The sequence below is a fragment of the Cupressus sempervirens genome, chromosome 8 (assembly GCF_028749045.1).
Source record: "Cupressus sempervirens isolate cs-2001-9-10 chromosome 8, ASM2874904v1, whole genome shotgun sequence".
NCBI lineage: Eukaryota > Viridiplantae > Streptophyta > Pinopsida > Cupressales > Cupressaceae > Cupressus > Cupressus sempervirens.
In genome coordinates, this window is record NC_143125.1 from 456,934,045 (window position 1) to 456,951,798 (window position 17,754).

General features: G+C 34.8%; 2 protein-coding genes across 2 annotated transcripts in view; both read left to right on the forward strand.

Annotated features, from left to right (window-relative positions):
• SR (serine racemase) overlaps positions 1 to 17,754 on the forward strand; it is a 218,527-nt gene that overhangs the window by 58,690 nt on the left and 142,083 nt on the right. The gene's annotated exons all lie outside the window — the stretch shown is intronic.
• LOC149543200 (uncharacterized) lies at positions 4,950 to 7,328 on the forward strand. Its single transcript, XM_089796250.1, has 5 exons — positions 4,950 to 5,094; positions 5,222 to 5,374; positions 5,510 to 5,907; positions 6,062 to 6,461; positions 6,580 to 7,328. The coding sequence occupies exons 1-5, from the start codon at positions 4,962 to 4,964 to the stop codon at positions 6,891 to 6,893; spliced, it is 1,398 nt and encodes a 465-aa protein (XP_089652376.1). The 5' UTR covers positions 4,950 to 4,961; the 3' UTR covers positions 6,894 to 7,328.

The following is a 17,754-nucleotide window of genomic DNA, read 5'->3' on the forward strand; positions in this document are numbered from 1 at the left end:
TTGATCAAATAATTGCCAATTACCAAGGGTTTAGCAGAAGAAATACCAAAACCAGGACTTTACAAAGCATGTTGATCAGATTGAACTTCCATGAGTTGTTTAGCTAATTCCATCATAATGATCTTATTAGTAGCATACCTAGGTAAGGTATATGGCTCACCTTCAATGTATCCAATCCTCAAGTAAAAGTTAGAAACTAGAGAAAGATACAACCGTACTGATTTACCTTTTCCCAAGCTTCATCAGATACCCTTTTGGATAACTGTCTATCAAACAAACAGCGAAAATGCCTAAAGAAAGCATCGTGAACTTTTTTGAAATGAAACCTACTATTAGCCAGAGTGATCTGATCATAGTAATCCCAAATTGGAATTTGTAGATGATCTCCTTTGGTTGAGAGTTCAGAGACATATCCCATGGTAGCAACAATATAAACAAGGTAGGAATTCATGTAAAAAGACACTGAAGTTCCTACATTGAGCAACTATTGACAGAGTGCAGTACTAATCAATTCTCCCCAAAGATGTGTTCTTTATTCTCCATGATCTGGAAGATGAATTTGTACATCTATGGTTCGAAACTAGTGGAATCTTTAAGACCACAAACCCTACTGAGAAGAATGATAAGCTCTTTGTACTCCTACTTAAAATTAAAGCTATGAACGGTCTTTGGCCATCTCGAGAAGTTGCTCCTCTTGGTATCCAACTAGTATTGATTTACTTACTTCTGATAATCTCCCTTCTTCAAATTTCCAAAGATGATTCTTTGGTCAGATCTACGCATTTTGCATTATGTGGCACTTTGAAAATTTGCTTGATAACTTTTGGATCAAGACTAATAATAACCCTGACATCAACATCCTTGATTTTCTTTGATTTTGGGTTGAAATGTTTTGCACATCCAAGAACGAACTCAGGTTCCATGGCAGCCATGGGAAATGTAGATACGAAGTGAATATGACTTCTCTTAATACGTTTCATCTCATGATCAACATGAGTTTCTACTCTTCGTAGAAAATCAGTCATGTCCATGTGTCTGATTTTTGTGTCTAACACATTGTCAAGAATGGATGTGACATGAGATGGAGTTGCATGAGCCAACTCTTTATCAAATTGATATTTCATTTTGCTCTTAGATTTAGATGGTGAGGGCATCTCTTGCGCTTGTGCTGAAACACAAAAATCGCAAAACATAAACACATCATCAAAGGAAATTGCCATACAAGTTGATGTTCTTGATCAGCAACAAAGGTTTGAGTACGGATTTAAAACTTTGTAAACCCAATGAGATGATCTCAAAAGAGAAATCATACATATGTAGTGAATCGAAATGGAAGATGAAGTGAAATATTATGGAAGTGAAAATGGAAGGAAATGGATATATGAAAAGGTGGAATGCATGGGAATGCGTGCAAATGAAAATTGCTGATTTTCAAAAGTGACTTAGGTTTTCAAAACATTATTGCATGGAAAACGGATTACATGTATGTGCAATATGTAATAAGGGATAGAAAGTGAGATGAGATGCAAATGTGGATGGAGGATGAGCTTACATGTAAGTGCAGATAACGGATGAGATGCGAAGTATGTAATGATACGGAAAAACATGTATTTGCTCATGGAGGTGTAAGTGCATATGAAGAGATGGAAATAAAATGAAACTAGAGATGAAATGAACTTTATAGTCGTCTTGGTGGAAAGGTGAAGTCAAAGTACATGGGAAAACATGCATATGACATTTTTGACCTTTCAAAAAGTGACTTTAAGTAAAAAATGGGTTTTAGAGATGCTATTACACAAACGAGATGCGAAGTGTTGTGACATGGAAAGATGGAAATGGAATGTGATGATGCTTTTGCATGAAATGGAAAATGGAGTGAAGTGAAACATAACTAAGTTCTTGGGAAAGAACTTGCAACTTCTTTGAAGAAAAACCAGAAATCAAGCACACAAAACAGAAAAACAAACTTAAAAAAAGGAACATACTTTTGGCAAATGACTCAAACATGTCAATAAGCTAAGCACTTCAATATGCAATTTTGAATTTGGAGTTTGGGAAAAGACCAAAAACATGAAAATGAACTATTTCATCATTTTAAAAGAAAAAATACACTTTCCATGGCAACAAAATCAACAAGTGTAAAACATCAAGCTAAAACATGCACAAAATTTGCAAGATACATACAAATTTATTAGCAAGAAGGAAAATGTCCACTTATATGATGATTACGTGCCAAAAATGAAGGAGTCAAAAACTCCAATATTGAAAAATTCTCCAACATTGTTAGACCTTTTCAAACTTTGCAAGAGAAATCTGTAGTGGGCAGCCAATGAGGTGTTTTTGATGCACAATGACAAAAACGTGCCCTAAGAATGCTCCCAACTTCAACATTTTTGGCAATGCATGCTCTTGGGACGTTTTTGGAAAAAACGTGCATCTCTAAGTGCATGTTACAAGTTGTTTTTGACTTCCAAATACAAAAACATGACCCTCGGTGTAATGCAAATGAAAGAATATGCCAAAATGCCTCGTTTCCTTGCAAAAATGTGATTTAAATTACTCTAAAATGGACTTTTTTGGAGAAAAACGTGACTGAAAATTATCATAAAGAAATCATTTTTAGCATAAAAACATCTATAGCATGGAAATGCCAAAAGATGCAAAAACACTTCTTCTCCTTGAGATTTTTGAATCATTCCATGATCAAATCCAAGCGTGGGACTGAAAAACAAGTTCTTGAAGGGCACACATAAGAAGTTCTTTCAAAAACGAGGTTTGGAGGACCAAATACATGTGTTTCAATGCAAAATGCACATTTTAGAGGCCATTACATGTTTAAGCTATATGCATATGCAACTTAAGGCAAAAGCTCATTTTTTTGGTGCATATGCATATAACACATGTAGCTCATCTTTTTGATGTCATTGCACATTTTAAGTAGATTTACATGCAATGGCATAAAAAAGGTCCATCTTTAAATAATTTTACACTTTAAGTTGAGCACCTTTTAGAGGTCTATGCATATATTAAAAACATGTATTGAAGCAAATCTCACCTTTTAGAGGCCATTACATGTTTAAGTTACATGCATATGCAACTAAAGGCAAAAACTCACCTTTTTGATGCATATGCATATAACAGATGTAGCTCATCTTTTTGATGTAATTGCACATTTTAAGTGGATTTACATGCAATGACATAAAAAAGGTACACCTTTAAATGATTTTACATTTTAAATTGAGTTTTACATGCAATGACATGAAAAAGGTCCACTTTTAAATGATTTTAACACATTTAAGTAATTTTAATAAGCACATGTCAATTTACTTTTGATAACGTATCACTTAAGTGAGACAAATTATATTTACATTATCATATTAACAATATAATATGTAAATATAATTTAATAAGTAATATTTATTAGAGCATTTGATTTAAATATCAAAAATTAAATTGAACTATATAGTTAATATTAGGGTAACGTGACTCGCGGTGAGTCATGGAGTCGTGTGAGTCAGCGAGCTGCGCTGACCTCGCCGAGTCACGGGGAGTGACTCGCGTGACTCGCCTGACCTGTTGAGCTTGACTCAGCCGCGGTAGGCAAAATTTCGACTATTAAATATATAAAATTTTTCAACTTTTTTTTATTTTTATTTTTCATATCATTCATATAACCCTAAAAGGGCTCCCATAACAGTCTATAGTGAAAGGAAGAAAACGAGAGAGAGGTAGAAGAGAAATAGAGTTTTCTTGTTTTGCAACCAGCTGAAAGGAGGAGGAGAAAAGCTTGCATTTGTGACATTGGAGCTTGCATTTAGATCATCAAGAAGTTTATAGGAGCTCTTCTCAACACTTCCCAAAGCATTTGAAAGAGGTAAGACTTGATTGTTTAGATTTTGATGATTTTTTTGTCTATGCTTATGGGTTTTTTGCATGAATTTTTTTTGTTTGTTTATGAGTTTTTTTATAACTTTAGATCTTGATAAAATGCAATGCTGAAATGGTAATATTTGGTCTAAAATGTCTTATTGCAGCAACCTTTACTTTTTTCCTTAATTAAATCATAATGGCTTCAGGAGGTAAAAAACCCAAGCTCTATAAAGGCAACAAAAAAGATGAGTGTTGGAAGTTCGCCATAGAATTTTCGGGTAGAAAGATAACTCAAACAAAATGCCTATTTTGCAAAACCATTAATAGTGGGGGGATAAATAGATTAAAATACCATATTGCTGGCTTAGGTGGTCATCATAATGAGCCTTGTGGAGCTGCAACTGTTGAAGCTCAACGTTTTTGTTATGTAGCCTTGGAAAAATATGAACAAGAAAAAGAATTAAAAAAAAAACAATTAGAAGAGTTAGCTTTGATTGGTTCTAGTTCCCTTCCACGTTCATCTGCAAATGTTTCTGAGTCAGTAGGCTGTGTTGGAGAAGGTTCTTCCCGTCCCCCCTATCGTCCTAGTGCTTCTGTTGCTCGTGCTTCTTCTATATCTATTCCTTGCACTTCTAGTGATGCTACTGCTGCTGCCCCTTCTAGTAGTGCTGCTCTTCTTTGTCCTAGAGTCAAAAAATCTAGTAAGTTGGACAACTTTTTTGTACCGCGTACCACTCCTGGTGCACAACCCTCACTTGAGAGCATGGGTTGGAATAGGGAGATACATGAAGCTGGAGTAAGAGCAATTTGCAAGTTTTGGTTTTTTTACGACATTCCATTTATAGCAGCCAGGTACTTCAAGTTTTCAACTTCATTTATATTTGATTGTTTTACGTTTTAAGTTTTAAAATTTATATTCAATTTTATACTTTTAACTTGATGTTTGAAAATTTGAAATATGCTAATTAAAATATTTTTATAAATGTAATAGGAATCCTTATTGGCAAGGGATGATTGATGCAGTTTCCATCTGTGGTGCGGGGTTCAAAGCCCCCACTGAAGATGAGTTTAGTGGCCCCCTCTTGCTAGATATGGTTGAGGAGATGAAACTTGAGTTGGAGGACCACAAAAAGATTTGGAGCCAAAAGGGGTGTTCCATTATGACAGATGGATGGACAGATAGGAGGTCCAGAACCCTCTTAAATTTTCTTGTTTCTAGCGGAGGTAATTCATCATGCTCTACTTCTTGAAGTCTAAAATTTAATGTATACTATTATTGAAAAACGAAATTTTTTTTTTATTGAGCATTGATTCTTGAATGATAATTATTTTGTTTAATTTTCACTTTCAGGATCCACCATGTTTTTGAGGTCCATAGATGCTTCCTCATGTATGAAAAATGCAAAATTCTTATGTGAGACTATTGAAGAGGTCATAAGGGAGGTGGGGGAAGACAATGTTGTCCAAGTGGTGACAGATAATGCAGCTAATTATATTGTTGCAGGTAAAATTTTAACTTCTAACTTTCTAAGTTCTACTTCTAAAAAATTTGTTTTAGTTTTTCATTAAATTTTGAAAATTAAAAGTTTTTTAATACTAAAATTTTCATTGTTTACTAACTAATTTAAAATTGCTGCAGGAAAACTATTGATGGAGAGACACCCAAAAATCTTTTGGACTCCATGTGCGGCCCATTGCATCGACCTCATGTTAGAGGATATTGGCAAGCTTGTATGGGTGAAATCATGTGTTACCAAGGCCAAAAATCTTTGTAAGTTCATCTATAATCATGCCTTGGTCCTCAGCACTATGAGGAAATACACGAAGGGAAAGGAGTTGGCTCGTTCTGATATCACAAGATTTGCCTCTAACTTTATCACACTAAAATCCTTGTTGAGTTCAAGGTTAGAGTTGAGGTGCATGTTTGTTGGTCCAGAATGGAGTTCCTTCTCCTTTGCGAGCAGCCCTGCAGGGATAGATGCAACAAAATGCATTTATGATGATGATTTTTGGGAGCCATGTTCGAAGATTGTGGAGGTAATTTAAAATTTAAATTTTAAATTTTAAAAGCTTAAGTCTTAAAATTTTATAAATTAATTTGTCTCATACATATTTTTGTTTTATTTTCATTGTGCAACTTTGCAAAGTTTCATCATTCACTAAATTGTTTTTTTGTTTAATTGTTTTGTAGATCACCGAGCCCCTTGTAGCCCTCTTACGAGTTGCTGATGGCGAGAAGCCCTCTATGGGCTACATTTATGAGGGCATGGATAGGGTCAAGGAGACTATTAAGGCCAAATATGTAGGAGTTGAGGAAAACTATGGCCCTATTTGGGACATAATTGATAGGAGATGGCAAAATCAGCTTCATAAGCCCATCCATGCAGCAGCCTATTACCTCAATCCGGCACACCGTTTCCTTGATGATTTCAAGGCAGACGAGGAGGTTCTTAGTGGCCTATACACAGTGGTATCGAAGATGTCCCCTAATCCCACAGATATATTGCTTGAGATGGATGCCTATAATAATGCATCAGGGCCCATTTTTTCAAGTCAAATTTGCAAAGAAGGTCGTACAAAATTGCAGCCAGGTAAAGATTGCAGCTTAAGCCTTATACAATCTAGTTTCTAAATTTCTAGCTTTAAACTTAAAGTTCAAATTTTGAAATGAGACTAATATTTTTTTGTTTTCCTTTTTTCAAAATTCAGATAGATGGTGGCAAATGTTTGGGCCTTCAACCAAAGACCTTCAGCAAATTGCCATCCGTATTTTGAGCCAGCCAAGTAGTGCTTCTGGATGTGAGCGCAACTGGAGCATGTTCGAGCACATCCACTCAAAGAGGCGTAATAGGTTGTCTGTGCAGAAAATGAATAGTCTAGTCTTTGTGCACTACAACCTGCGCATTAGGATCAGGGAGATTTTAATTAGTGACACCTCTCCGATTACTCTAGAGGAGGTTGATCCAGAGTCTGATTGGATCATTGAGGCTACTGATCCTGTCTTTGATGATGAGGACCTATAGTGGCTTGACTAGGCAGATAGAGAGGGCCAGGTTGAGGCTGTGGCTATGGCAGCAGAGGACCAGAGAGCTCCAGTTGTTCCTAGTGGAACCTCATAGACATTGGTAGAGCCAGAGGCAGAGAGTATAGTTGATCCTAGAGGCACTTCACGAGCTGATGCTATGGCTATTGAGACATCCAGGACCTACCTTAGATGCCTTACTAAGAGGCATTTTGTAGATTATACTGAGCCTGAGCCTGAGGTTGAGGCTGAGGTTGGGGATGAGGATGAGGATGACAATGATGATGAGGATGACAATGAGGATGAGCCTGAGGATGAGGATGATGATGACTCAAACTAAGAGCCATGGCTGTAGACTTATAGTCTTGTTTTAACTTTTTGTTTAACAGTTTAACAGTAACTTAATAAATGATCAGCATTTGGAACATTTGAATTTGATGATGACTATTGAATCTTGATGTGTTGGATTTCATAATGCATAAATGATAATACATATACATTTTGATGGTTTGCATGGATTTATCTTAGTTTGGCTTTAATTACTAGTAATATAGTATTTACTTTTAGCAATTTACCTTTGTCAGTTTGTAACTTTGTAGTATTGTACATATGTAATCGATGTTTGACTTTTAAGTTTTATGTTTTTAACTTTAAGTATGTGGCATGTGCATTATGATCAAATTATCTTCTATTTAATGATGTTATTGCGTCTTTACGCTTTATTCAATATGGGTGCATGGAATGTTCTTTAAATCCTAAAAAATCTCAAAATTTCAAGGTTTTTTCACTTTGCCGAGTCACCGCCGAGTCGGGTCACGAGTCAGAGCCAGGTTGCGAGTCAAGTTACCCTTGCCGAGTGCAAGCCGAGTCCGAGTCTCGTTACATTGGTTAATATAGTCACTTATATGAAAAATCAAAAAGTAAACTCAACTTTAAAATATAACATAAAGTGCACTATAGTTACTTTAAGTGAAAATTTAATTGATAAACTTAAAAATATAACATAAAGTGAATTTAAGATATATATATTTTTTTTTCAAAAAATGAATGTCAAACTAGAAATATAACATGGTATTTTTAATTTGTGTAGTTGCATCAAAAAGGTCCACTTTTTGGGCACTAAAATGGTGATATCTTTTGACTGACAACTCCGATTAAGCTCTAGGTTAGATCAAATCGAAGAAAAAACCGAAAGCAATGACTTGAGCAAAACCAAAGGACTAAAAACCAACAAACCAACTCAAAAAAAAAGAAAATGATGATGAAGGCCTCAAAAGTCAAACATAGGCTTGACAAATAGAAAAACGAAAAAGACTTGACAAAAACCTTCAGTAAAAGAATTTGCTATGTGAATTGGAGTTGAGTGATCGATCAACATTAGCAATCAAATAACAAATTTAACTTAGAGAAATTGGAAACTAGTTTGAAAAAGTTTCGTATTGTTACCTGCATTTTGTGGTGACAAAATTCCACAAAATGTAGGATAAGAAAACCTATAGCTGGGCTTAATGGCAATTATTATTTTGTTTCAAAGAAGAATATTGAGTGGTGGAACTCAATCATTAAACAAGGGCACAAGGAGTTGATCAAATTGTTGAAAGATTTGATAGAAGTAACATATACAATGTAGAAGGATCTAAAATGCGTTGATATCCAATTAATGAAGGAAGATGGAAAAATGGTAGAGGTCGACGATATGATCAAATCTATTAAGGAAAAGATTAAGTATGTTGAGGAAACTAATTATCTTACTACCAAAGACTTTTCTAAAGTGGCATGCATTGAATTGATGTTGACGATCTGTCAAGATCATATGGAAGTGCATGAAGAGGTTGCCCGAGTCAAAAAGGGTAAGGAGGTGTGGAAGCAGTGCATAATTCATATTGGTCTCCTACACTACCAAGTAACAGTGGACTTTTCAGTAGTACATCGAGAATGGAGAAGCAAATGTGCTAGTCCTCAAAACCAACTAGTAAGTGCCTCAACTATGCACCAACCATGATTGTAATGTGGGATTTTAGCTCCCCTGCTATTGGATTTTAGCTTTTTTTTCTTTAGTTAGTTATATTTTGCTACGCATAACTGCTTTTACTCCTAAATGGGGTTAGTTTACTTTACTACGGTTTTCCCAAAAACTATAGGCCTGGTGGCTATATATGGGTCTTTGTTATACACTTAAAAGGCCTACACTTTGGAAAACTATAATTTATATTTTAGATTTCATGTATTTTGGATGGATAGGACAGGAAACTTTTATCTGTGAATGAAAGATATGATTATTACCACTCCAATTCGTGCATTTGAAGTTGTGAATTAATGGATTTCTGTTGAATTTAATTTTTCTGTGTGCTGATCATTTACTTCTGAACTATCTAGTCATATATGCGAAGACATGAATTAGTACATGGGTTTACTTTTGTTGTTTTGATTCAACAAATTACAAATTTTGTGTGCTTTGTTAAATCATCATATATCATCGACATGTTCAGTTCATGGTGATGGATGAATGTTTTTAGCTTTTTAATGGTTTTTGGTAAAAGTATTTCATTGATGTGTTTTATGTTTACAAGCTCATTTAATACCTTCAAGGGAGTTAAACCTTAAATTCAGAGGGTTAATCGTGAGTGATTTTACCAATTGTTGGTGATAGTTTTGATCTTCATTTAAAAGGTCATAAAGTCAATTTAATAGAAATCAGAAGGCAAAATCTGTTAACCAACAGATTTTTGGCAACTCTATTGGGGGAGAATAAAATTGATTTATAATAACAATTACTTTGTTATGGGACAATATGATTTTATCCCACGAAAACATCTTTCCTGTAGTACAACCAACCTTGGTTGTCAAGATGAATAGGAAGACATTATAAATGAGTTGAATATATTGCCCTAGTGTGTATGAAGAAGCCCTAAGAATTATAGAAGAGAAATTTTTGTATTGGAAAGAGAAGAAAATATAGCTGCCAACTTGAGATTTCTCTTTGAAAGACAGAGGGGAATGCAAACAAAAAACCAGATCCGAAACCCTGCACCCCAATTCCCAAGAAATCCAGAAAAGGTTGGACATTTGATTGTGATAAACTGTGTCCCTAGACTAAAAAGGACTGGAGTTCAGAAGATATACTAGGTTATTAAGGAAAGAAAAAAGTGATTGATCCTGTATTGAAGCCCTGCAAAATATGAGCTTTTCACCAAACCTTACACCGAGGTGATCACGGAGTAGGCGTTCTTCCCCACCTAAGTCTACTTTTTCGCCTTTTTGTAAGGAATTGACCTTGCATTATTTTGTTCAACCTGCTGTCATAAATCTTGTGCCCATCAATTTCATTCTGCCCATGGCTCAACCTTGGGGGGCAGCAAGAGGACCTCTAGACCTAGTAGCCCAATTAAATCCCTTACCAAAAGGTGGGTTTACCTAAATTAAGTGGAGACGGTAAGAAATCTATTGATCAATATTTAAATGCCTTCAATGTGATGTGTGGTGTATTGGCTGTTCAACATCAAGATGTGGTTGTCAGGTTGTTTGTGCAAACCCTTACATATGGTGTAGCTGAATGGTTTTATCGCTTACCCAATGGTTTAATTACTAGTTGGAATGATATGCAAACCAAGTTTGAAACTAGATTCAAAGGAGCTGAGGATGAACATGTATTTTTGGCCCAACTTACCCAACTCAAGAAGGAAATATATGAGCCCATGAGACAGTTTGTAGCTAGATATGACAAGATTATGAACAAAATTCCTGTTGGAAAAAAGGCCCAACACAAAATAAAAAATGCTTTGTCATTAACTTGATGCCCCTAGATATCAAGTTTCATCTTAGAAGGCAAAGAGTAGCAGATTTAATAGTATCTCAGACCCTCACCATTGCACTTGAAGATGATCATATTAATATTGGGAAATGGAAGGAGGAGGTTCAAATACCCGATGCTCAAGCTTCCACCTCTTCCAACCCTATTCTACAGATGCTTGTTAATGATGCAATTGCCATTAAGAGACAACTACCTAAGGCCAATGTACCACATCCACAATCTTACCAAGACATCCCTAGCTGAGGTCTCAGTCAATAAGTAGGCTCAACTAGAAAGACATTGCAGCTACCACCTGCTCAATAGAGATTAGCGATTGAACCTCTTGCAAGAAAGGCGAATATTTGTGTTTTTCACTTAATTGATGACCATGATGGAGCTTCATGCACGTAAATGGTGAGATATGTGCAAATTAATAACCCAAAAGAGATTGTAGAGGAGGTGCTAGAAGATGAAGGGACTTCTAAACAACCAGGCGACTCTAAGTTATTTCCTTGAGTACGAGTTGGATTTTGAAAAGGGAGGTGCTATTTTGGTGACTTTGGAAGACCCCTTATGCACGATCTAGGCAAGGAGTCAGTGTAGAGCTAAGCCATTCAACAATGCACAATCTGCAGAAAATTTTAACAAAAAATGGAACCTTTTGTTCGAACTAGTCATAGTTTAAAGGTTTAGAGTTCAATGATACGAGAAGTTCAAATGCTCAAAAGGTTTGAATCAAAATCTTCTTTTGATATTGTTGATTTCTGTAAGTCATCTAAAATTCAAATCTCTCCCACTGAATACTTAGGTTAAACCCTAAAAAGTTAGATAAACTAATTGAATATGGCAATAGTTCTCAATTTGAAATTATGAGTAAGCAGCTAGTTAATGCCCAATCTTTGGAGGCCTCTATGTCCTCTTTCCCCAGTTCATTAGTTGCTATGAAACCTGAACCAAAGGCTGAATACTAGTTGAAACTCTTCAGCCTAACACTTAAGACAAAACTGTTTTATGTCTCCTTATATACTCTTATCCTCATGGTCATAAGTTGAATGACTGTATAATTGACTCCAATGCCTCTAATAACATTATGCCTTTTTTTGTAGCTAAGGTCTTAGATTTTCCACTCACTAAAACCTTTGGTAGATGTTATTCAATGGATTCAAAACAAGTTCTTTTACTGGACAAATCAAAGATGCACTAGTAGCTTTAGTGACCCATCAAAGTAAGAAACTTAAACTAACAATCTTGGTTGTTGACATATTTGCTAACTAATGAAATGCTTCTAAGGAGGACTTTGTACGAAGATTTAGGTGGCGAAATCAAGGACTAATCACAGGCTACTATACTGGTGGGAAAACAAAAGGTCGTACTTTAACCAAAAGTGAAATCCAGATATGCGGTTTTTCTATGAAAAGATCTAAGATCTTAGATTCTACATCAAGATTGTGAACATGGCAATTATGTGGTTCTTCTTGACGAACATGTTGAAAAGATTGAACCTGTCGTGGATGTAGCCTTATGGACCTTGTAATTTGATGCCAACTGCTCATCAATCGATTTAGGAGGTGGAGTGCTATTGATATCATCTTGGGGTAGTAATCTCCCCTATTCTTTTGAATTGGAATTTAGTAATACTAAAAATATAGTAGAATATGAGGCTCTCCTATTGAGATTAGAAGAGGCTAAAAGGGAGGGAATAAAGATACTAAATGCTAAAGGAGATGCTGAAATGATAGTGAAGCAAGTTCAGAATACTTCTACTGTAAAGAATGAAAGGTTGAAGCATTAGAAAAATAGGGTTTGGGATGAAATAGATAGGTTTGAAGCATTCTCAATTGAAGCAATACCCAGAGAGTTGAATTCAAGGGCAAACTCTCTTGCAGTGTCTGCATATCTCTTACTCCCCCAACCAGATTTTGAGAATAGAATTGAGATAACTTATTGTCCTAACATCCTAGACAATATTGAGTCATGCCTAGTTTTTTAAGATGATAAACAAATTAATAACTTTATGCAAAATATAGGTATCTTATTGTCCATGTTCTTTGAAGGATTAGATTTAGATTGCAAAAAAGTTTGTCCTAACCTGGGAGATGATCTGAAAGAAGACATTATTCGGTTGAAAAGAAATAGGATTCTCAAGGGGTTGGTGTGCTTGGAGAAACTTTTTGATCAGCGTAATAGCTATACCACAAGAAAAAGCAGCCCTGATTTGAGTAGTTTTGGTGATTATGACAAGATAAATATTGGAAGCGAATTGGATCTTAAGTTTGTTAACCTGGGGAAATGTTGCACCATAGAAGAGAAATGAAAATTCTTTTATGTATTAACCGTGTATAGAAATGTGTCCACATGGTCCTATGATAATCTAATTTTTTTTGGGGAAGGACAATTCCAACATCATATCCCTCTAAACAAGGAGCAAATCCTTTTAGATAAAAGTTGAGAAACTACATTCCTAAGGTAGTAGATGCAATTTTTAAATAAGTGGATAAGATGTTAAAGGCCCAAATCATATATTTGATCCACCATTCAACTTGGGTGGCCAACATTGTGCCTACGCAGAAGAAAAATGGGGAGATTTGGATTTGTGTTGATTTTAGGAACCTGAACCAAGCTAGATTGAAGGACAATTATCCATTGCTAGTTATGGGTCATCTTTTGTAGATGGTGGTAGGAGCAAAGATGTTGTCTATGTTAGATGGATTCCCTGGATATAATCAAATAAGCATCGCTGAAGAGGATCAACACAAGACAACTTTTACCATCCCTTGGGAAACATTTACGTATAGTCCTATGTCCTTTAGCTTGATTAATGTTAGTGCAACCTTCCAACATGCAATGAACTTGACCTTCAAACATTTGAGAAATAAGATAATTGTCATTTAATTAGATGATCTCATAGTCATTTTTTAAGGGAAGGAAAAATCACCAGAAGGACCTAGAGGCTATTTTGCAAAGGTGTAAGGACCATGGGGTTTCTCTAAATCCTAAAAAAATGTATTCTATATAACAAAAGGTAAGTTCTTGGGTCACCTTGTATCTACAGAAGGGATACAAAATTAATGTAGATATAGTTAAGGCTATCCAACAATTATGTGTACCATCCAATAGAAGTGGGGTTAAATCTTTTTTTGGATAGGCAAACTTTTGTTGATGTTTTGTATCAGTCACTAAACATATTGTAGGTTTAATGAGCGAGATAAAAACTTTTAAATGGAGCGATGAAGCAATGAAAGCCTTTGAATCCATCAAAGAAGCAATTGCACAAGCCCCCACATTGATCAATCCAGATTTAAAGAAAGACTTTATTATATATTACTATGCTTCAAAGTACACCATGTTTGGTATACTATTGCAAAAGAATGACTTAAATGAAGATGTCTCAATTGCTTTCATCAACATACTGCTAAAGAGGCATGAATTGAACTACTCTTTGGTTCAGAAATAGACCTTCGGAGTTGTCAAGGTTGTTAAACATTATAGGTGCTATATACTTCATTCTCATTCTGTTGTGTATGTACCTAACCCTACTGTAAAAAGTATTTTAACTCAACATGAAGTAGGGATGAACAATAGATCAACTTGGGTAACGGAGATTCAAGAATTTGATCTTGATATGAGACCTATGAAATTGGTCCATGGCCAAGGGTTTTGCAAATTGATGGTAGAGAACAAAGAAGAGAAGAATGAGCTGTTGTTGGTCCTTTTCATTAGTTTATAGTATACCTGGTTGACAAATGTGACACATTACTTAATATATGAGGAATGTCCGAAGTATTTGAGTCGTAAAGAGAAAAGAATAAAGAGAGGTTAAAAGCTGCTAAATATGTAAAATTGGATGACATGCTATATGAGAAAGGTTTATATAGGGCATTCTTTAGGTGTGCTGATAAAGAGAAACAAGAGAAATTGCTAAAGGCATTTCACAATGAAGTTTGTGGGAGTCATTATTCATCAAAGGTCACTGTTGTCTTGCATTTTGTCACCACAAAATGTTGGTAACAACATGAAACTTTTTCAAGCTAGTTTCGCATTTCTCTAAGCTTAAATTTGATATTCAATTGTTTAATGTTGATTGATCAATCAATTTCAATTCATATATCAAATCATTTTACTGAAGGCCTTCGTCAAATCTTTTTTGTATTGCTTTTTGTCGAGCCTTTGCTTGATTTTTGAAGTCTTCATTGTCCGTTCTTTGCTTTTGAGTTTGTGTTTGTTTTTAGTCATTTGGTTTTGCTCATATCATACCTTTCGTTTTTCCCTTCGATTCGGTCTAACCTAGAGGTCAATTGGAGTTGTCAATCAAAAGATATGTTCATTTTAGTGATTCAAAAGTGGACCTTTTGGGTGTAACAACACGAATTAAAAATATGATGTTATATTTTCAATTTGATTTTCACTTTTCGATAAATATAACTTATATTCACATTTTGTTATGTTTTTAAGTTACTTTAATTTTAAATTTTTAACTTAAAGTGACTATAGTGCACTTTATGTTTTAATTTTAAGTTGAGTTACTTTTTAATTTTTCACTTAAAGTAACTATATAACTATATAGTTTCAGTTTAATTTTTGGCTTTAAAAATCAAATGTTTATTTAAATGTTACTTTTAAATGATGTTTATATGTTATATTTCAAAATATGATTAATAAATATTGTTTATGACCCATTTTGTAACATTTTAATAATTTTAAGTGAATTAAATGACTTAAAGTCTTCATAAGTGGACATTTTATATATAACATGTAAAATACATCAAAAGTGGACATTTTACATGTCACTACATATAAAGTTTACTTTGGTGGACCTTTTTGATGTCATTACATCAAAAGTTCATCATAAGTGGACCTTTTTGATGCTTTTGCATCAAAAGTGAAGTTTTCATGCTTAGGCATCTAAAAGGTGAGTTGCATTTTTAAAATATGCTTCCTCCCCCAAAAAGTCTGTTTTTACCTATGAGCATGTTTTAAAATATGTAAGAGCACCCATAAAGTGCGATATTGGAGAGATGCATGTTTTAAAATATGTAATTGACCCAACAATGTCCGATTTTGGAGAAAGACATGTTTTAATATATGCATTGATCCTCCAAAAGTCCATTTTTGAAGAACACGCTCTTGCCCTCCAAAAACTCGATTTTGATCATAACTTGAGATTTTCTCAATGGATTTGCATGAGATTTGTTCCATTGGAGGCATTTTTGGTTGGCAATGATTTCTCTTGCTTCTAAAATGGATTTATTAAGCTCAAAAATGTTTTTGAAAGCTTCATTCTAGGGCACGTTTTTTGAGAAATCAGCAAATAAATCCATTTTTAATGCATGTTTTTCCTCCCAAGTAAATCGATTTGGCATATTTTGGAGGTTACATTGCATTGTGGTTCATTTTTTGGTGTTTAAAGATCAAAATGTTTTGATCTATCATCATGGAGAAAAACGTTTTTTGCCAAAAACATCCCACAAGTATTAGAATCCAAAAACATTGGATTATGGAGCATGAATAGGGCACGTTTTGGCATCTCCTAACAAATTCTTCTTGTTTGCTGCCCTCTCCAATTCAAATTTGTTAAGTTGGAAAAAGTCTAAGTGTTTTGGAAGAATTTTTCAAACATTGGAGCATCTTTTCCCTTCATTTTTGGCACATGTAAGTGGACTCTTTCTTTTTTGCTTAAAATTCATGCTTATCTTTCTGATTTTATGCATGAAATTACTTGATAGTTGCCATTTGTTAAAATCTTTGCCATGGAAAATGCATTTTTCTTTTAAAAATGAAGTTTTTGTTCATTTTCATGTTTTCGGTTCTTTCCCAAGTCCCAATTTCGAATTTGAGTATTGAAGTGCATTGCGTCTTTGTATGTTTGAGTCACTTTCCAAAGGTACATTGTTTCTTTTGTGTTTTGCGTTTTGTGCTTGCTTGCCAGTTTTTCTCCACTTGGAGAAATTGCAAGTTCTTTCCCAAGAACTTGTTTTTGCTTCATTACATGCGAAAGCATTATCACATTTCACATTCTGTTTCCATGTCATGACATCTCACATTTCATCTAACAACTGCGATTACATGTTTTTCATCTCATTCACCATTCACATATGCAATTCCATTTTTTGTTTCCATTTTCACCCATCTCACTTTCTGCCTCCACCGCACGACACAATTACACGAAATGTCTTACATGTAATTGCATCCGAAAAGTTCGATTTTGATTAAAAGTCATATTTTGAAAAATCAAAAAGATGTCATTTTCACCTCCTACGTACTTTGACTTCCCCTTTTCACCAAAAATGACTATAAAACTCATTATCTCACTTCCATTTTCCATTTCCATTCCTCCATATGCATTTGCACCTTTGTGAGAAAATACATATTTTCGTATCTTTCCATGCTTTCCATCTCATCTTTCATTCACACTTACATGTGAAGTGCATCCTTCACCCGCATTTGCATCTCATTCCATGTTCCATCTCCTGTTACATGTTGTACTTACATGTACTCATTTTTCATGTTATAATGTCTTGAAATGCTAAGTCACCTTTTGAAATCAGCAATTTTCATTTGCACGCATTCCCATGCATTCTACCTTCATGCTTTCTCATTCCATTCCATTTCACTTCATCTTTCATTTTCTCACTTTCATACCATTTCATTTCACATTCCATTCATTTCATTCCGCACTCCACTGCATATGCATATGTTCTCTCTTAAAGTCACTGTGTCAGATTTGTAAAGTCTCCAATCCAGAGTCAACTTATATGGAGATTCCTTCTGATCCAGAGTCAACTTATATGGAGATTCCTTCTGATGATATATTTGTGTTTTGGGATTTTTGTGTTGCAGCGCAAGCACAAGACATGTACTCGCCATCCAAATCCAAAGGCAAAATGAAATATCAATATTATAAGGAATTGGCTCATGCAACTCCTTTAGTCATATCTATTTTGGATGATGTATTGGACACAAAGATTGGTCATGTGGATGTGGCTGATTTTCTACAAAGAGTTGAAGCTCTAGCTAGTCATCAAATGAAGCGTATTAAGAGAAGCAACATTCACCTGGTGTCTACATTTCCTAT